General features: G+C 49.1%; 1 protein-coding gene across 1 annotated transcript in view; it reads left to right on the top strand.

The window, feature by feature from the left end:
* The window catches only part of LOC112561407 (zinc finger MIZ domain-containing protein 1-like), a 171,537-nt gene that overhangs the window by 44,784 nt on the left and 111,693 nt on the right, over positions 1 to 15,060 (top strand). Inside the window, exon 3 of the mRNA XM_025233894.1 lies at positions 3,278 to 3,391. Coding sequence (XP_025089679.1) covers positions 3,278 to 3,391 — 114 coding nt within the window. The remainder of the gene's footprint in view (positions 1 to 3,277; positions 3,392 to 15,060) is intronic.

Here is a 15,060-nt window from a genome sequence, read left to right as displayed (position 1 = left end):
CTTGATGCATTTCCTTCCATCGCTGCCAATCTTTTGTCATCGCCATGTCATCTACATTCAATGTCATTAGCAAAGTCGGTTTCGTTGTCGGGAATGTGGTGACTAGACACTGGTCAGTGTCGTCAGGCGGGTGTCGGGCCACAAGATGGCGAGTGTTAGACCGCCCAACGCTTGTGTGAGTTCATGACCTCCCCGACCCCCGACATGAGCATCACTGTACCCTCACCCCCCATCCTCTTCATGCTCGCCACACCCTCCGGTCAGTCCCTCCTCGTTTGCCCATTTCTCTCGTCACACATTCCCATGAGTGGTGGTGGAAGGGGTGGTGGGGAGGTACAGAATGTTTCTCTACACGACTCATCACACATTCACAGCTGTACAGATATGAACAAGCCGCTTTAAAAAAAAAAAAAGAATGATGTGTGTGTGTGTGAAGTAAGAAACGTCTAAGACGATGAAAAGAGAAAGAACTGGTTTGGTGTAGAGGGTGGGCAGGGGGTGGAGCAGCAGGCCGGCAGATCTTCGTGCATCACAACCGCGCCTGGCCTTCACTCAGTCTGTGAAATGGGATCAGTGCTGACCCCGGGGAGGGACACGAGTGGCGGGCATGCTCATGTGAATGCTGCTTGTTAAAATGAAGCAGGGAGGCAGCTCTACTCCACCCCTTGTCAGTCTGGGGCCTTGTTCATGAAGCCAGGGTAAGTCGTCGGCTCCGAGAAATTAAGACCAAGCATCTTGTCTTCCTCCAGTCACATTGCGACTCCGCAGATATTTGTTTACCTCTGGAACCGTAGTTATACATCTGTGGCAAACATGCCCCCGGGGTAAAGTTACACAAAACAGTATTGACGGGGTCTGCACAGTGCGTGGTAACTATAGAAACGACAAGTTTTTTCCTTATTTCTCTACTTTGCCCACGGGTAATGACATATCCTCGCTTCATAATGATGAGGACGACGACGACGATGATATGTACTTAGTGAATCATCCATGGAGGAGTTACGATGGGTAGCAAAGGGACGGAGCTGTGGTGTCCACAGTGTTGCATCCTGTGGTGTGATTGTTTCTGACTTCTCCTGTCTTTGAATAGTGTAAGTTCTAGAGTGTAGGTTAGTCAAGTAGTTGAGCGTGTCAGCCATTCTCTTTCTAGAAATATTCGTGTTAACCGAAGGGTCAGATACCTCGGAGGTCGGTGATGCTTTCGAGATGTGGACCCTAGTGGTCAACCTACAAATAAACACACTTGTCCCCAGCAGGACTTTATTCCTATTCATGCGTGCAGTACCCCTCGTTCACCGAGGGCCCGTGGAAGGTGGAGTAGGAGATGTTACTGGCCGGAAATGACGATGTTTAAGTGAGTCTGAAGCCCGCCATAGCCACAGGGGTAGAAACTTCTGCTGGTGAGGTCTGGAAGGGTAGCTGGTGTGGCTTCTACGTGAAGGCGTGGTCAGACACCCGGTCAATGGCATTTCCTGTCGTCTGGCGCGGTGCTTGTTGGACCATTGCGTCCTCGTCTCTCACCCAGTCTGTCTGTCGTCGTCCTTACAGAGGACCCTGCAGATGAGCAGTGCTCACTCATAATGTCTGGAATGTTGCGGTGTTGGTGTAGCCTTTGGCATCTTTACCACCAGTTAGCAGGTTTACCCATAGAATTGCTTGTGAGAATTTAGCCGTATTATCTCCAGGGTAGTTTGCTGCTTGTTAGTCGATATCTTTCTTTCTCTCGGCCTGTTTGCTGAGGTCTGTCGCTCGTCAGTTTACTTAATGTCACAATTGTTTTCTTGTGTATTGTCTTCCTTTTTACCAATCTGTCAGTCCTGAGTTCTTGACAGTTTCATGCGTTTACCGATAAATCAACCTGCTCGTTGGTATCACATTAAATAGTTTATCTCGACATCATGTCTCTACACTGAGCCCGCTACGTGTCATGGCGGCGTCAACAATGGATGTATGCCACCACCATAGAGCCACCGGGGATCGCTGTGTGTGTCTGTGTGACTGTGTGTCTGTGTGTGTCTGTGTGTGTGTGTGTGTCTGTGTGTCTGTGTGTCTGTGTGACTGTGTGTTGTGTGTCTGTGTGTCTGTGTGTCTGTGTGTCTGTGTGTCTGTGTGACTGTGTGTCTGTGTCTGTGTGTTTGTGTGTCTGATGTCTGTCACCACAAATAGTTTCAAAACATAAAGGTGTTTGTTAGCAAATCATCACCTATCGCCGAGCAGGACGTTGATGTGATGGCTGGTGATGACAGGAGGGACAGTTGTGGCCGAGGACCTACCTTACAGTTTATCAACATCGGCTGAATTGTCTCGGCGTCTGGGGGTGAGTCGGATTCCGTCCACTCATCTGGCAGAACACTACCTCAGCTCCCACAACAGAAGTAGTCATGGTGGCAGCATTGGATGAAACACTGGGTGGACAGTACTCTGGGTGGACAGGCACAAGATTGTGATTGAGCATCGAACCCACGATCTAGTGAACGGCGCGCGGACTAATGTTTGGGTCCATCAGTAAACAGGAAGTGGAGAGACAAAGAGAAATAACATTTTTCACCAAGTTTAATCAAGGGCTGGACTGTTGTTTCTTATTAGTTTGTGAGACAGAAGCTTTGTTTCCTAAACATGTCACGTGCGCGACTGACCGCCTTGATGGCGGAGTTGTAGCCGTCGCTGTGTGCGTCAGTAGGTGTGGCTGTGGGTGGTGGTGACATCACATTTTAATTGAGTTTGGCCTCCACTTCCTCACCTCACCCTCCTGTCAGTCCCTTGCCTTCAGATGTTGTCTGATCAGTAAAATCTCTTGGCGTCCTGGTCCCTCGAGAGTTCTGTTCGCGGTCTTCGCTCATTGAGGTAGACAATGCTTACCACCCTAATACACCCGGATAAACCTGGACACGTAGTTACCACTGTATTAACACTCTATTACACCCGAATAAACCTAGACACGTGGTTACACCTTTATTATTCGTTAATAAACAAGTAAACTTACATAAGTAGTTAGCAATGTGTCTGTATGTACGCATGTGAGTGAAATATTAATGTGGGACAATAGGATGCTAGTTCACTTGCTGGTATTGTTTGCTGTGTATATATTGTAGACAAGCTCTTTATCCACTCACATAGACATGTCAGTGACGTGACCACATAGACAAGCTCTTTGTTTACATTACACACACATAGACATGTCAGACAAACTCTTTATTTACTTACACACTCATAGACATGTCAGTGCTTAGCGTGCACCCGCATGTAACATGACTGACCAAAGTCTCACTGTGTGCAGCACCTGCAGAATCCACCCGGGTTCCAGAACGCGGCTCGGGAACTGCTGGAGTGGTGCTCGGACACCCGGGCTTTTCAGCTGCAGTTCGAAGAGGGGCTGATGGGATGTCTGACGGTAAGTGTCGCCTGCATCTTTGTGTCTGGGATGTTGTGATATCTCGCTTGTCACCGGGTGCGTGTGGGTGCGTGTGTGTTTGTTGTGGATGTGTTGACAAACTGTTGTTAGCACTTTGTTTGTTTACACTGCAAAGGTCTGTGCAGAATGGTCAACAAAATAAACCTCTGATGTTAAAGTCTTGACATCGCATCCCCCGCCGTGATGACAACGGTTGGCGACAGTTGTCATGTCCTGCCCCTGTCTGTGTGCTCCTATAATTACAACATAAGTCAGGTACATAATACACCTGTATAAACGTGTCTGTGCCAGTTACATCATCATGCTTCTAGCGAATGAGCCGTGACGTGTTCACACGTTTTACCTGGCGCTGAGTGTAATGAGGTGTGAACAGATTAATCAGGTGTGATGTAATTAGCATTCAGCGACTCATCCTCGTGTCAGGCTCCGCAGCTGGGTGTCAGTCAGTCCGTTGTTTTCCACCAAGTGCCGCACAGACATGGGACACTTACATACAAAGTGAGGTGAACCTGTTGACATCTTTGCTCGTCGTCATAAATATAATTAGTCAGTCCGTGGTGATTGTGTCTGTTGCCAGTAAACAAGACACACACCAACAGGTGAGACACGGACACATCTCTCTTTCTTTCTCTCTCTCACACAAAGGAAGTCTACCGGATCCCTCCCTCACCTTTTATCAGGTAAACGACGAAGATTGCGGCTGTACGCATGCGCATGGCTGTGGGGGATGCGGTCGCCTAGGAGCTGCATACTTGACGCGCGCGGCTCGTGGTGTGGATGCGCGTGTTGGAGAGGGAGGAGAGGGAGGTGAAGATGCCGGCGATACAGCTGCGCAGTCTATCGCAGGAATCTGGGAGCCTTGTTAAGAGTCGGGGGCCAGAGAATTAAGAAGCTAGGAAACACGGGCTTGGGTTCCGCCAAATATTTGGGTATTTGTGTGCAAGGTGTTGCAGCTCTAAGCGGATCCTCCAGGCCTGTGTGCGCAAGGATTTCCATTACCCGCGCGTGAGACGGCCTGACGCGCGCGCGCACGCGGTGGTGGGAGGACGGGAGGGTCGGGGGGAAGGGAGGTCATCGCAAGACGGTGCTGTGAGGGGGGTGTGGGGGGCGAGGGGTGGCGCAGGACAGTGGCAGGCCGCGGAAAGGCAAGGCAAGAGGCGAAGTGCTGGTCGGGGCATTGATCCTATTAATGGTTTCCATTTGCAGTGGCTGCAGCTGAATGAAACACTTGGACCGGCGGGGCTGACCCCCACGGAAGTAGGCGGCCGCGGCAAAGGGTTAGGGAGGGGTTAGATTGGGGGCAGTGGGGGAGGGGGGCTTTGGAAAGAGATGAAGAGGCTGGGTGGAGAAAACGCGGTTGCGGCAGGTTTTTTTTTTTCTCTCTCTCTCTCGCCTTTATCCTGCAGGCTGCTAATCTTTTCCAGAAACTGGGTTCCCTCCCTTCCACATTTTAGCATTGTAAGAATCTTGGGCTTAATGTTTTTGTTTCCTGACGTGTTTTTCTGTCTTTCTCCTCCTTTCTCTCTCTCTTGCTTTCACTTTTTCTTCCCCACTACTCTTCTCATTTACAAGACTGTGTGTGTGTGTGCGCGCGCGTGTGTTTCACAGAAGTGCCGTAAGCACGTGTCTAAAAAGCAATTAAAAATCTGCACTCACTCGCTCCCTCCTCGTGTGTCTGGATGTGTGCGCGCGCAGTCACGGGAGGGATTGACGAGTACGCAGTTTCAGGCTGAAGTTAGAGAGTGTGGTGTAAAATAATCATTTCATGGAGAATGTCAGACTCAGATTTGCTTAAATTCAGTGAATGAAAGTATGACATGAATCATGTAAAGGTCAGTTTTATTAGTGCGCATGCTCCCAAGCAACATTTCCTCTTCCGGTTACCGCAGTTACGGCCGGAATACAATGGCTGAGGGCTGTAGAGGAAGACAATGGATATGTGGGGATAGACTTCAGTATCCACATACTCGCACGCGCACTCACACACACCATACACACACTCACCACACACACACTCACACTCACACACACTCACACACACACTCACCACACTCTCACTCACCCTCCTGATCCTGGTGCACTCTCGCACCATAGCAACGTCTGTCTCAAGTTCGATTCGCTGATTAGTTTATGTTTACGGGTGTAACTCAGGCGACTCCAGATTTCACAGGGAGACCCGCTAGTTATCAATAATAATAATACTGATGATGATGATGAGGAGGAGGAGGAGGAGGATGATGAGCGCCTTTCCAAAGATTTGATGAGACCACTTTGCATAAATAATATACAGACTAAATTATCAACAACCAACTATGCATCCGTATTCTCATTTAACAGACTCACTCACTTCTACTCACTCACTTCTACTCACTCACTTCTACTCACTCACTTCTACTCACTCACTCATGCACCAAGTAAATTACAGACAAGCGCTGTACACCTTCAGGGTCAGGACGGGGTCACGGTCAAGTCTGTGTTCTAAAAAGATGGTAAGAGAATGAGAGTGACGAGGGCTGATGGGTAATATGTTCCTAGTCGATGTTGTGGTAGGAGACGGACCTCTGTCCGTAGTCGTTGTCAGAAGCTTTGGTGGCAGAAGATGAGCTTTATGCTTTATTGCCTGTCGTATTTATCATCTATTGTCCACTGAGCAAAGTCGATGACTGCCATTTGATAGACGGTTTGTTGTGATGAACATCTCGGGCAGTTTCTCTAATATCTGTGTTTGGATGGACACGAGGAGGACTTGGAGGACGTCAGCAAATAACGGCGTGATGAGGAAAAGAGTTGAGAGATCGGGTGTTCACATAGACGGGTGTACGCATAGACGGGTGTGCACATAGACGGGTGTACACAAAGACCGTGAGGGACGGAAGGTAAATACTGTAATCTGTAAATACCTTTAAGGGTACCGGAAGTGCTGACGCGCTCCTCCGATAAGAGCGCAGTAGAGCCCATGGCGATCTTGAAACGTTTTTATTTTCGAAAAAAATAGGATTAGACGCTGTGTGTTGTAATTCCCTAATGTCAGGTGGTCTGCCGTACATCGCTGCACTCGTTGATGTGACGTCATGTAGACGTCACCTGACGTTTGTGGCTATGGTGTCAGTTGGTTGTCAGGTGATGACTGCAGTTTGTGGACACGCTCGTGACGTGCCAGTGAAGAGGGTTGCTGGTGACGTCAGAGCCGGCCACGAGCAGAGATGACCTCGAGACTGGACTGCTGACCTGTGACGTCATGTCGGTTTCAAGGTCGCGAGCTGTAGAGATGCCGTCTGCTCCTCTGTTCTAGCCATTGCCAGGCGATGACGTTCCTGAGCCTCATCTGTCATCTGTCATCTGTCATCTGTCGTTAGTTCTGTCTGCTTCATCCATTGGGCTGCAGTCAGCGACTTGTTGATGCCGCCAGACTCCGGGCTCTGCTCTTGACAACAGGCTGGCATCGTAGAGACGTCACCTTCTTTGTCTTTGACTAGAGAATGACGTGACGACGGTGACGTTGTTTATCGTTGACTAGAGATTGACGTGACGACGGTGACGTTGTTTATCGTTGACTAGAGAATGACGTGAAGTTTTTAATTGTTAAATACCGATTGACATTTTTATTTGCTGTTGACGAGAGATTGACGAGACTCTGTTGAGTATAGAATGTGACGTTTGTGGTGTTGACTAGAAGTGGCATCGCCTGTCTAATGCCTGGTGATATGCTGTGACGCTAAGACCATGTGCTGTGACACTAGTATAATAATAAAGCGCAGTAACATCAAGTATTGTATGCGCATGCGCTGGAGTGCGATGTGTTGACAAGCGAGTGTTTGTCACTGACGAGGATGCAGTGGTTGAGGGAAAGATTGAAGCTGTTTCTCACTTCTCGCCTTTTTCCATTTCTCCAAATGTATTGACTGTAAATCTTTCTCCGATTATCTTAATTTGAACAGTCACTTCATATTCATCGACTCGGTGCCAGCAAATTATTTTTTGTCATGATTGTAATAAGTGTTTATGCCAGTTGTCATTGTCACAATAACAATTTAAACCATTGTGATCAATGTTTGAAAATTACAATCATTTTGTTCGTTACCACGACCGCAATTATCATCCTTCGTTAGTCATTCGCTGGCTTTATCGGACCATGTCCAGAGCTGGGGGTGGAGGACTGTGGGTAGTGGAGGCAGCTCCTCTTGTCTGTGTATCAGACAGAATTGTCCTCCCATCATCTGAAGGGAAAACAAAAAGTTCGATGAAAAAAACATCAGCAAAAAGTTAAACAGAAGTTGTTTACCTCTGACATTTTGTTTTGTCGCCAAAAAACGATTATCTGGTTTTTCTCTTTCTCTCCATGTGCCTGTACTACGTGTGTGTGTGTGTGTGTGTGCACGTGTTTAGCCGTGTTTTACACATCTACATACTTCCATTCATTAAACTAAGGCGAAAATAGTAATAAATTATGTGCTAGCAGCATCAATGGAAGGCTAGTGGACAGTGAGAATCATCAACAGTAGACTCGTTCACTGTATCTATATATACACTGTATATAAACTATATATACACTAAATATATATACACACTATATGTATATACACACTATATACACACACACAATATATATATATACACTGCATTTCGTGATCATTAGGGAAAGCTGTTTAAAGTGTTTTCAGACGGTCGACCTCTTGAGCAGCCTCCGCTTGACATTTTGATTGCAGTACATCGCCGCCACCTTTGCTGTCGTCTGTGAGGTGAGGTGAGGTGAGGTGAGGTGAGGTGAGGTCCTCACTCCTCAGTCTGCGCTGATCGATCGCCCACGTGACTGCCTAGTGTGTGGTTAAGTGTCATTGATCTCCCGCCCTCAGTGTCCACAAGAAAGCCAATAGGCAAGGGTTAAGAGTTTTGTTTCTTTATTGCTCTTTATATCTGATGGATTGATGTATTGATTGATTTATTGATTGATTGATTTCCGACTGTGACATCAAGGACGTCTGCCACACATGCACGCCAGCATGTCGGTGTTGGACTCCGTGTGGAGAGCCGCTTGAGGCGCCTCAGCGATGTGTGGGACGATAACATGCTCTCACCTGAGCACAGGTAGTTGTCTAGTGATTGCGATAAGCTCACACCAGCTCGTCATACCACAACCAAGGCTGGCGGCTTAACTTGAGGCAGTGTAACCGTCAACAACCAAATCCAACCCAAGGCCAGGTGTGTTTTTTTAATTGTCAAGTGCTTTAGGTCACCTACAGTCTGAGGATGAACTGTCCTGTGTGCACGAGATTCTCGGCAGGAAGGCGACATTGTGATGTTCACGGGAACAACAAGGATTAACTTAGTGACCTCTGTGATAACCCTTGGATTGTAGCCTTGACCTTATGTCCTTATGTCACTGTGACCTCAGGCTTTGTACACCAGTAAAGACAACAGCGATGGTCCATGGCAGTTCTCACTTCTGGCCGCGAGGTCGTGCAGAGTGTAGTGTAGTGTCGGGGCAGAAGGTCAAGGTCCACAGGTGTGGAGGGATGTGGGAGGCAGGATGAGGGGTTCTGTGTCGCGAGATGTTTGACATCTCCATGTGGTGCACGTCCTGCATTCATTTAAGTAAGTAAGGACGTGTGACGTGTGTATTGTGTAAAGAGTTAGCTGTCCACTAGCAGCAGTATCTGTATTAGTGTGTACTTAGAGAATCAAATCCCTTGGATTTGCTGGCACTGCTACCCGTCCCTCCCTCTAGCAACACTGACAGCAGTAAGTAAAGGACACGCCCTGGGACCCTAGTTCATCTTGATGGGGAACCTTTGTTCCTTTAGAATCATTTAAATAATCATAACATCTTTCATGAGCCACACAGAATCATCTACTTACAATTAGTCGACAATAATCGTCAGGCTTTATTTTGGCTGCAATCTGTTGACATCTTAGCAACGTGTACAACCCCACCAGTGCTTAGAGCCCTCCAGGCCCACACAGCGACATGAGGACGATGTTGCAGGAAGCATCAGCAACAGCTGGCGGCGCCGAGTGGCTTCTGTCCCTGGTGGCATCCAGTGGTGGTTGACTGGTGTGATGTGTGTGACGGAGTGTGATGTGTGTGACGGGTGTGATGTGTGTGACGCTGATAAACCTCAGTCATGTTTATGAGGTGTCCGTTCATTAAGGACAAGACGAGACAGCTGCCGTGTGTAAACTGTGGTTGTCATCGCCCCCCTACCCGCCACTGTACCCAGCTGACTCTAGTCTCGTGCTCCTTGTAGTCACAGCGAGTCTGCTCTGAGGGAGGTGTGCAGGTTGTCAACGGTCCCTTTGTATGTTTATTTTCATTTCTTCTCGTCGGCATTCATAGAAAAATGACTTTATTTTATTTATTTTTATTTTATTTATTTATTTTTTTTTTTTTTTTGCTTCTTGGTTACTTTGATTTTTGAAATAGGATGGAACCATCCCTTGTTCGTGTATGTCAGGAACGATAAATCTTGCAGATGTTGAAAGGAAGAAATGTGAGATGACGCTCAACGAGAAAGAATTCTCACAGCCATCGGTTTCCTCATTCTGCTGGCCTTCCAGCAAGTCGACACGGATGGCTAGGGTTGGCGTTCGACAGGCAGCCAGGCAGAGTAAGGGAGAGAACTCCTGTCTTGTGTCGAGCCAGTGTCTGGCAGCACGAGCAAGGGGAGAGAATCGATGGTGTAGAGGGAGGGTGTAGTCCGCAAGTGTAATCTCCGCCTTGTTGTCTCCTTGTAGACGACCTCCACATCGTCACAGCCCACACACACATTACACGTGCTTTTTGTCAACTCACCCACCCCATCCACCCCCACGCAGCTGTGGAGCTGTCGTCCGCTGTTGACGAGAAGTGAGAACGATCCTTGACCGTCGGCACCCTGCGGCCTGCTGACGTCAGACAGAATCTGACTGCCCTCCTCCCCACCCCTTCTCTCCTACCCCCTCCCTCGTTCTCAGTCTTCTCGCGGTGTTGGGCGAGACGTGGGGTGAGACAACATGTTGCAGTTGCTGCTGTCACATCACAGCGGCTGTCGTGTGCGGCATCTCAGTGGTAAGGGAGCTGATGTTGTCTCGGGTGGCTGCTGTGGGATGCCTCAACTGTCGTACGGGATGCAGAAGTGTTGTCTGCAATAGTGATGTCCTGGAACTGAAATATTAGAGGATAGCAGACCTGTAGTGCCCCGGGGTCAGGCTTGGGGGAGGTACTGTCCGTGCACTAAGCAACCCCTACTTCCTGATGGAGGTGATGAATGTTTACCAAGTAAGAGATGAAAGTAGACAGAAATAAGATTACAAGAATAAAGTGCACCACAAGGTGTAGATGAACGTTTTAAGTGTTCACATGGACAAACAAGTAGACCACAGCACGTGCACACATACCAGGTGTCCATGGCGGGAGCTGTGTGGATGTGTGAGTGAGTGTGAAGACAAGTGAGAGAGAGAGAGGGAAGACGGTAGGGGTGGGATGAACGACATCAAGGCCTGACGACGTGGCAGCCGTGTGGTTGTCGACACTGGGTGACGGTAGAGGAACACAACTGGAGGCACCCTGGGTGCTGGCAAGCATAAACCAAACCCGACAGTAGCGGATCATAGGAGGCGGGATTGTGGGGTAGTGGGAGGGTGGACTGCCCGACGTGTACCCCCGATCGTCTAACCACCCCGCTGGTGTACAAGGGGGCGACGAAGCCATACACTCAGGATGTTGGCGCTTGAGACTAAAGCTGAGCGGGTGAGAGGGCGGGAAGGGGTAGAGGTGAGGGAAGGGGGTAGTTGGAAGGGTGGGGCCGAGTCAAGCGCTCGAGTGTCGGGATAAAAGACAAGAGTGCTCGCCCCTGAGTGGGAAGTTGGGAAGTGGCGCCGCCTGATTTAATATAAAGAGTTCCAGAGGATGGGGAGGAGGAGACAGAGATTGGGGGTAGGGCTGTCAGCAGCCAGGCAGGGTACAGGGCGGCTATGTAGCCTCCCAAGCGAGCGGGAGAGAGGGTGGGGGGTGGGCTGAGGACGGGTGGGCCAGTGGGGGTGGTGTGTGGGGCGGCATTATTTAGATACTGGGTTATGCTACACAGGTATTTCACCAGCAGCATGAGAGGGAGGGCGCAGGCGGGAGCTGCAAGCCGCCGGGTCCAGACAAAGAAGCAGTTGGTTTCCGTTTACTAGCCAGGAATGCTCGCTGGATCCGCAGACCTTTTGGTTAGTGGCTATTTATAGAATGGAGGCGCTAAGTCTGCGTGTTGACTAAACAGCCAAACAGTGGACGTCTGTTTGTAGCGATGGACAGAACGGTGCAGCCATGTTGGGAGCTCCATCACTTTAGGACTGGAGAATGGGAAAATATTGGTCTCAGGCCCTTCAGGTCAGCTGGGGAATAAGACAACCGTTCAGCGAGTTACAGGGAGGGGGGAACTGTTCCACAGCTTGTGGACAGAAACACAGCTTGCCTAGTAGACAAAGGGCGCCGCGTGTGCCTGTGTCCGTATGTGTGTGTCCGTGTGTGTGTGTCCGTGTGTGTATGTATGTCCGTGTGTGTGTGTGTGTGTGTGTGTGTGTGTGTGTGTGTGTGTGTGTGTGTGTGTGTGTCCGTGTGTATGTGTGTGTGTGTGTGTGTCCGTGTGTGTGTGTGCGTATGTATGTCCGTGTGTGTCATACTGTTAATTATCATCATAGACACCACCCATGTCTGACACCTGATTGTCGTCACCGTGATTGTCACCTTATAAACTATTATCACACACAGCACACAGAAGCGTATGGCGGTGTGTGTGTAGTGTTTGTGTGTGTGGTGGAGAGAGGGTTGATTATAAAACAATAATCCAGCATTCTTCATTATCACCATCTGTAGCAAACATGGCGGAAGTGACTCCTGTCGTCTGTGGTTTGGTGGCGAACTGTAGTTGGATGCATCGCTGTAAAGAATGTTTGTTGTTGGTGTCTAAGGTGTTACACTGTTACACTGTTACACTAAGGTGTTACACCTGACTGACGGGCGGTCAGTGGCCTGTGACACCTGCTTACAGACCATCACACGGGGCTGTCCACTAGTTGTATCCACCCTGTGAGAGCATTTGTAAGATGCATTAGGGTGCAGGTGCATTGAGTGGCCTTTGTTGGTGGATAAGGGGATCTGTAAATAAATAATTGTTATGAAAAGTGCGATAAAGTACTTTGTAAATGAACAATTATTATTATTAGAAGTGGGATAAAGTGTCTGTAAATAAGCAACTATTAAAAGTAAGTTAAGGCACTCTGTAAATAAACAATTTATGAATAAATAACCTCTACACTATAAGTTTAATCCTTTCCACAACTGCTTCCATGTCAAAAAAAAAAAAGAAAACCGCTTTAAGTAGGAACACGATTTTCAACTAATTGTTGGCTCGTATCTCGATTTACTCGTATATTGGTTCACTCGTATGTAGAGGTCTTCATAGGATAAACTTTGACAAACTTGAAGTCACTACCGATGAGAGAGGAGGAGAGCGGGTGCGTCACGTGACGGCAGCTATTCCCCCCCCCCACCACCACCCTTGACTATGAGTGGTCCTCTCCTGTCCACACTGTCGGCAGACAACACGGCCTGCTTATCTCCCCTTGACTCGACACGCTGTGTCCTCCCTCTCCTCCCGCACTTGCCCAAACTGAGCTGTCAACCTCAACAAGTTAGGGAGGGAGTCTCAAGAGGTCAGCAAGTGCAGGCGGACAAGTTGGCTACACCGAGGACACGATATCAGTTATTAATTAATCGTCACTCAATTGATAAGATTGAAAGACGATGTAAAGACAGGAAGAAATTATGCGCCTCACGGATTACGAGACGCCACTAAGCTCATAAACACCGCATGGCCAACTTTGTGACCCCGTGTGACAGAAAGCACGAGAACCAGAGACACGCGGAGTGTAGTTTCTGTGTAACATGTTTTATGCCGGGTGCCGGGTGCACGGAGCGGTTCCTGGCACCAGGCGCCACACCATCCACAGAACGGTGGGGTGACCGGTGCTGTGGGCGGTGCGAACCATCCTGTCCACTTCCGGTCACCGTGATCAACCTGAGGGACTTGAGTTCACTGCCCTCTAGGGTTGCTGGTAAAAACTGGGGTGGTGTCGGCGACTGGGCAAGGGGAGAGTAGGGTGTGGTCAGCCCACCCTGACCGCCATTGCATTGTAACAGCCTCTTCATCGTGCCATCATGTTTGCGGTGTGGTCACTCATGGTGACTGGAGGATTGATAACTGGTTGGTTGGTTGGTTGATGGGAAAATGCTTCAACCCAGCGATGATTTCCCGTAACTAGCCAGATACATCATGTAACGTACTGTAGTGTTTTAAACAAAAGAGAGGAAGTGGGGCTGACATGGAAACGTCTACAATGTCTGGACAGCGAGTTACCCAGTAGGCGGGCCGCGAGGGAGTTGCGGTTACTGATTCTGCCATCCTCGGGGTTTGGGTTTTAGCCTGGATGGGAGATGCACAATGATGATGATGTCTTGTCGTCTGCTGCCACCAGCTGACCGGTGCATAGTGTGGTGACACGGGCTCACCGTGTACTGAATCCGACAGGACCTATGGATGGACTGTGGAGCCCTCCATCGAACGCTCACCTTTTGCTGCCCGGAGCACCAAACCAGAACAAAGAAGGGATGGGGTCATAGGTCAAAGGGGAAGAGGCGTGCAGACAACAGAGGATGTCGGGTTGTGGGTGTCAACCGCTGTGGTAGTCGCTTGGTGATGAATAGCGAGCGAATAGTTGGGTCGGGAGGGAGCGACAGGAGGGAGACAAAGCTGCAGGGGAGACAACTTTCCAACCGCCTGTGGGGCTGGACGCGGCCAGTTGTCTCCCCCTGTGTAACGGCTAGTACACGTAGCCTTATGATACACTAACCTGCACTCTCGCCGGCAGCTAGACAAACGTTTGGTAGCTGCTCATACACTAAGCGAGTCTGGCTGTTAGTGGCTGAGCTCTGTAGCCCTCCCTCCGTTATGTTCGTGTGTTAACAGGGAGGGAGTGTTTCTATCTGCGTTGAGCAGAGAGATGCTGTGGACGAACAGTCTAGAATCTTTGGAAAAGGGAGGAAGAGGAGGGACAAAAGACGGGTGTACGTGTTTGTTAAAAAAAAAAAAAAGGAGCGAACAAATTCCTTCCACGAAATAATGAACTTTAACCCCATTGGAGCAGCGAAAGTGTGGTTTGGAGTTTGAGTAACAGATATGACAGGGAGGTGGATGTAATCGGATCTACCACAGCTTGGAACCCGGGTGGACAAGCTTGACAGGTGTGGTGTGTGCTGTCGGTGGCTGCTCAGTACCACCCGTTGCTGGTGACGTACTTTATTTACGTGTTACGTGTCACCCTCGCGCCTCACGTACCTCTGTCGACCTCCCTCGTCCTTGTCCACATAGCTGGTGTCGTCGAGAGTTATAGAGATCTCTAACCCCACACGTGAAGCCCTAAATGTTTTCGTGTTGCACTTTATATTCAAGCAACCTATGCTGTACACGAGTGGTGTTCGGGCAATGAGACGAAATGTCGCCGCAGGTTGTCTGCTTCTCAAGCTTCCAGCACCAACCTGCTCCGACAGAGGTTAAGGCTACTTCAGAGGTAACTGTAAAGCTGATTAACCAAAGTACCCTCAAGGTGCAAACAGGTGAGGACCTTGA

This window comes from Pomacea canaliculata, linkage group LG1 (assembly GCF_003073045.1).
Source record: "Pomacea canaliculata isolate SZHN2017 linkage group LG1, ASM307304v1, whole genome shotgun sequence".
NCBI classification, from domain to species: Eukaryota; Metazoa; Mollusca; class Gastropoda; order Architaenioglossa; family Ampullariidae; genus Pomacea; species Pomacea canaliculata.
Note: the sequence above shows the minus strand (reverse complement) of the source record. Positions and strands in the feature narration are given on the sequence as shown.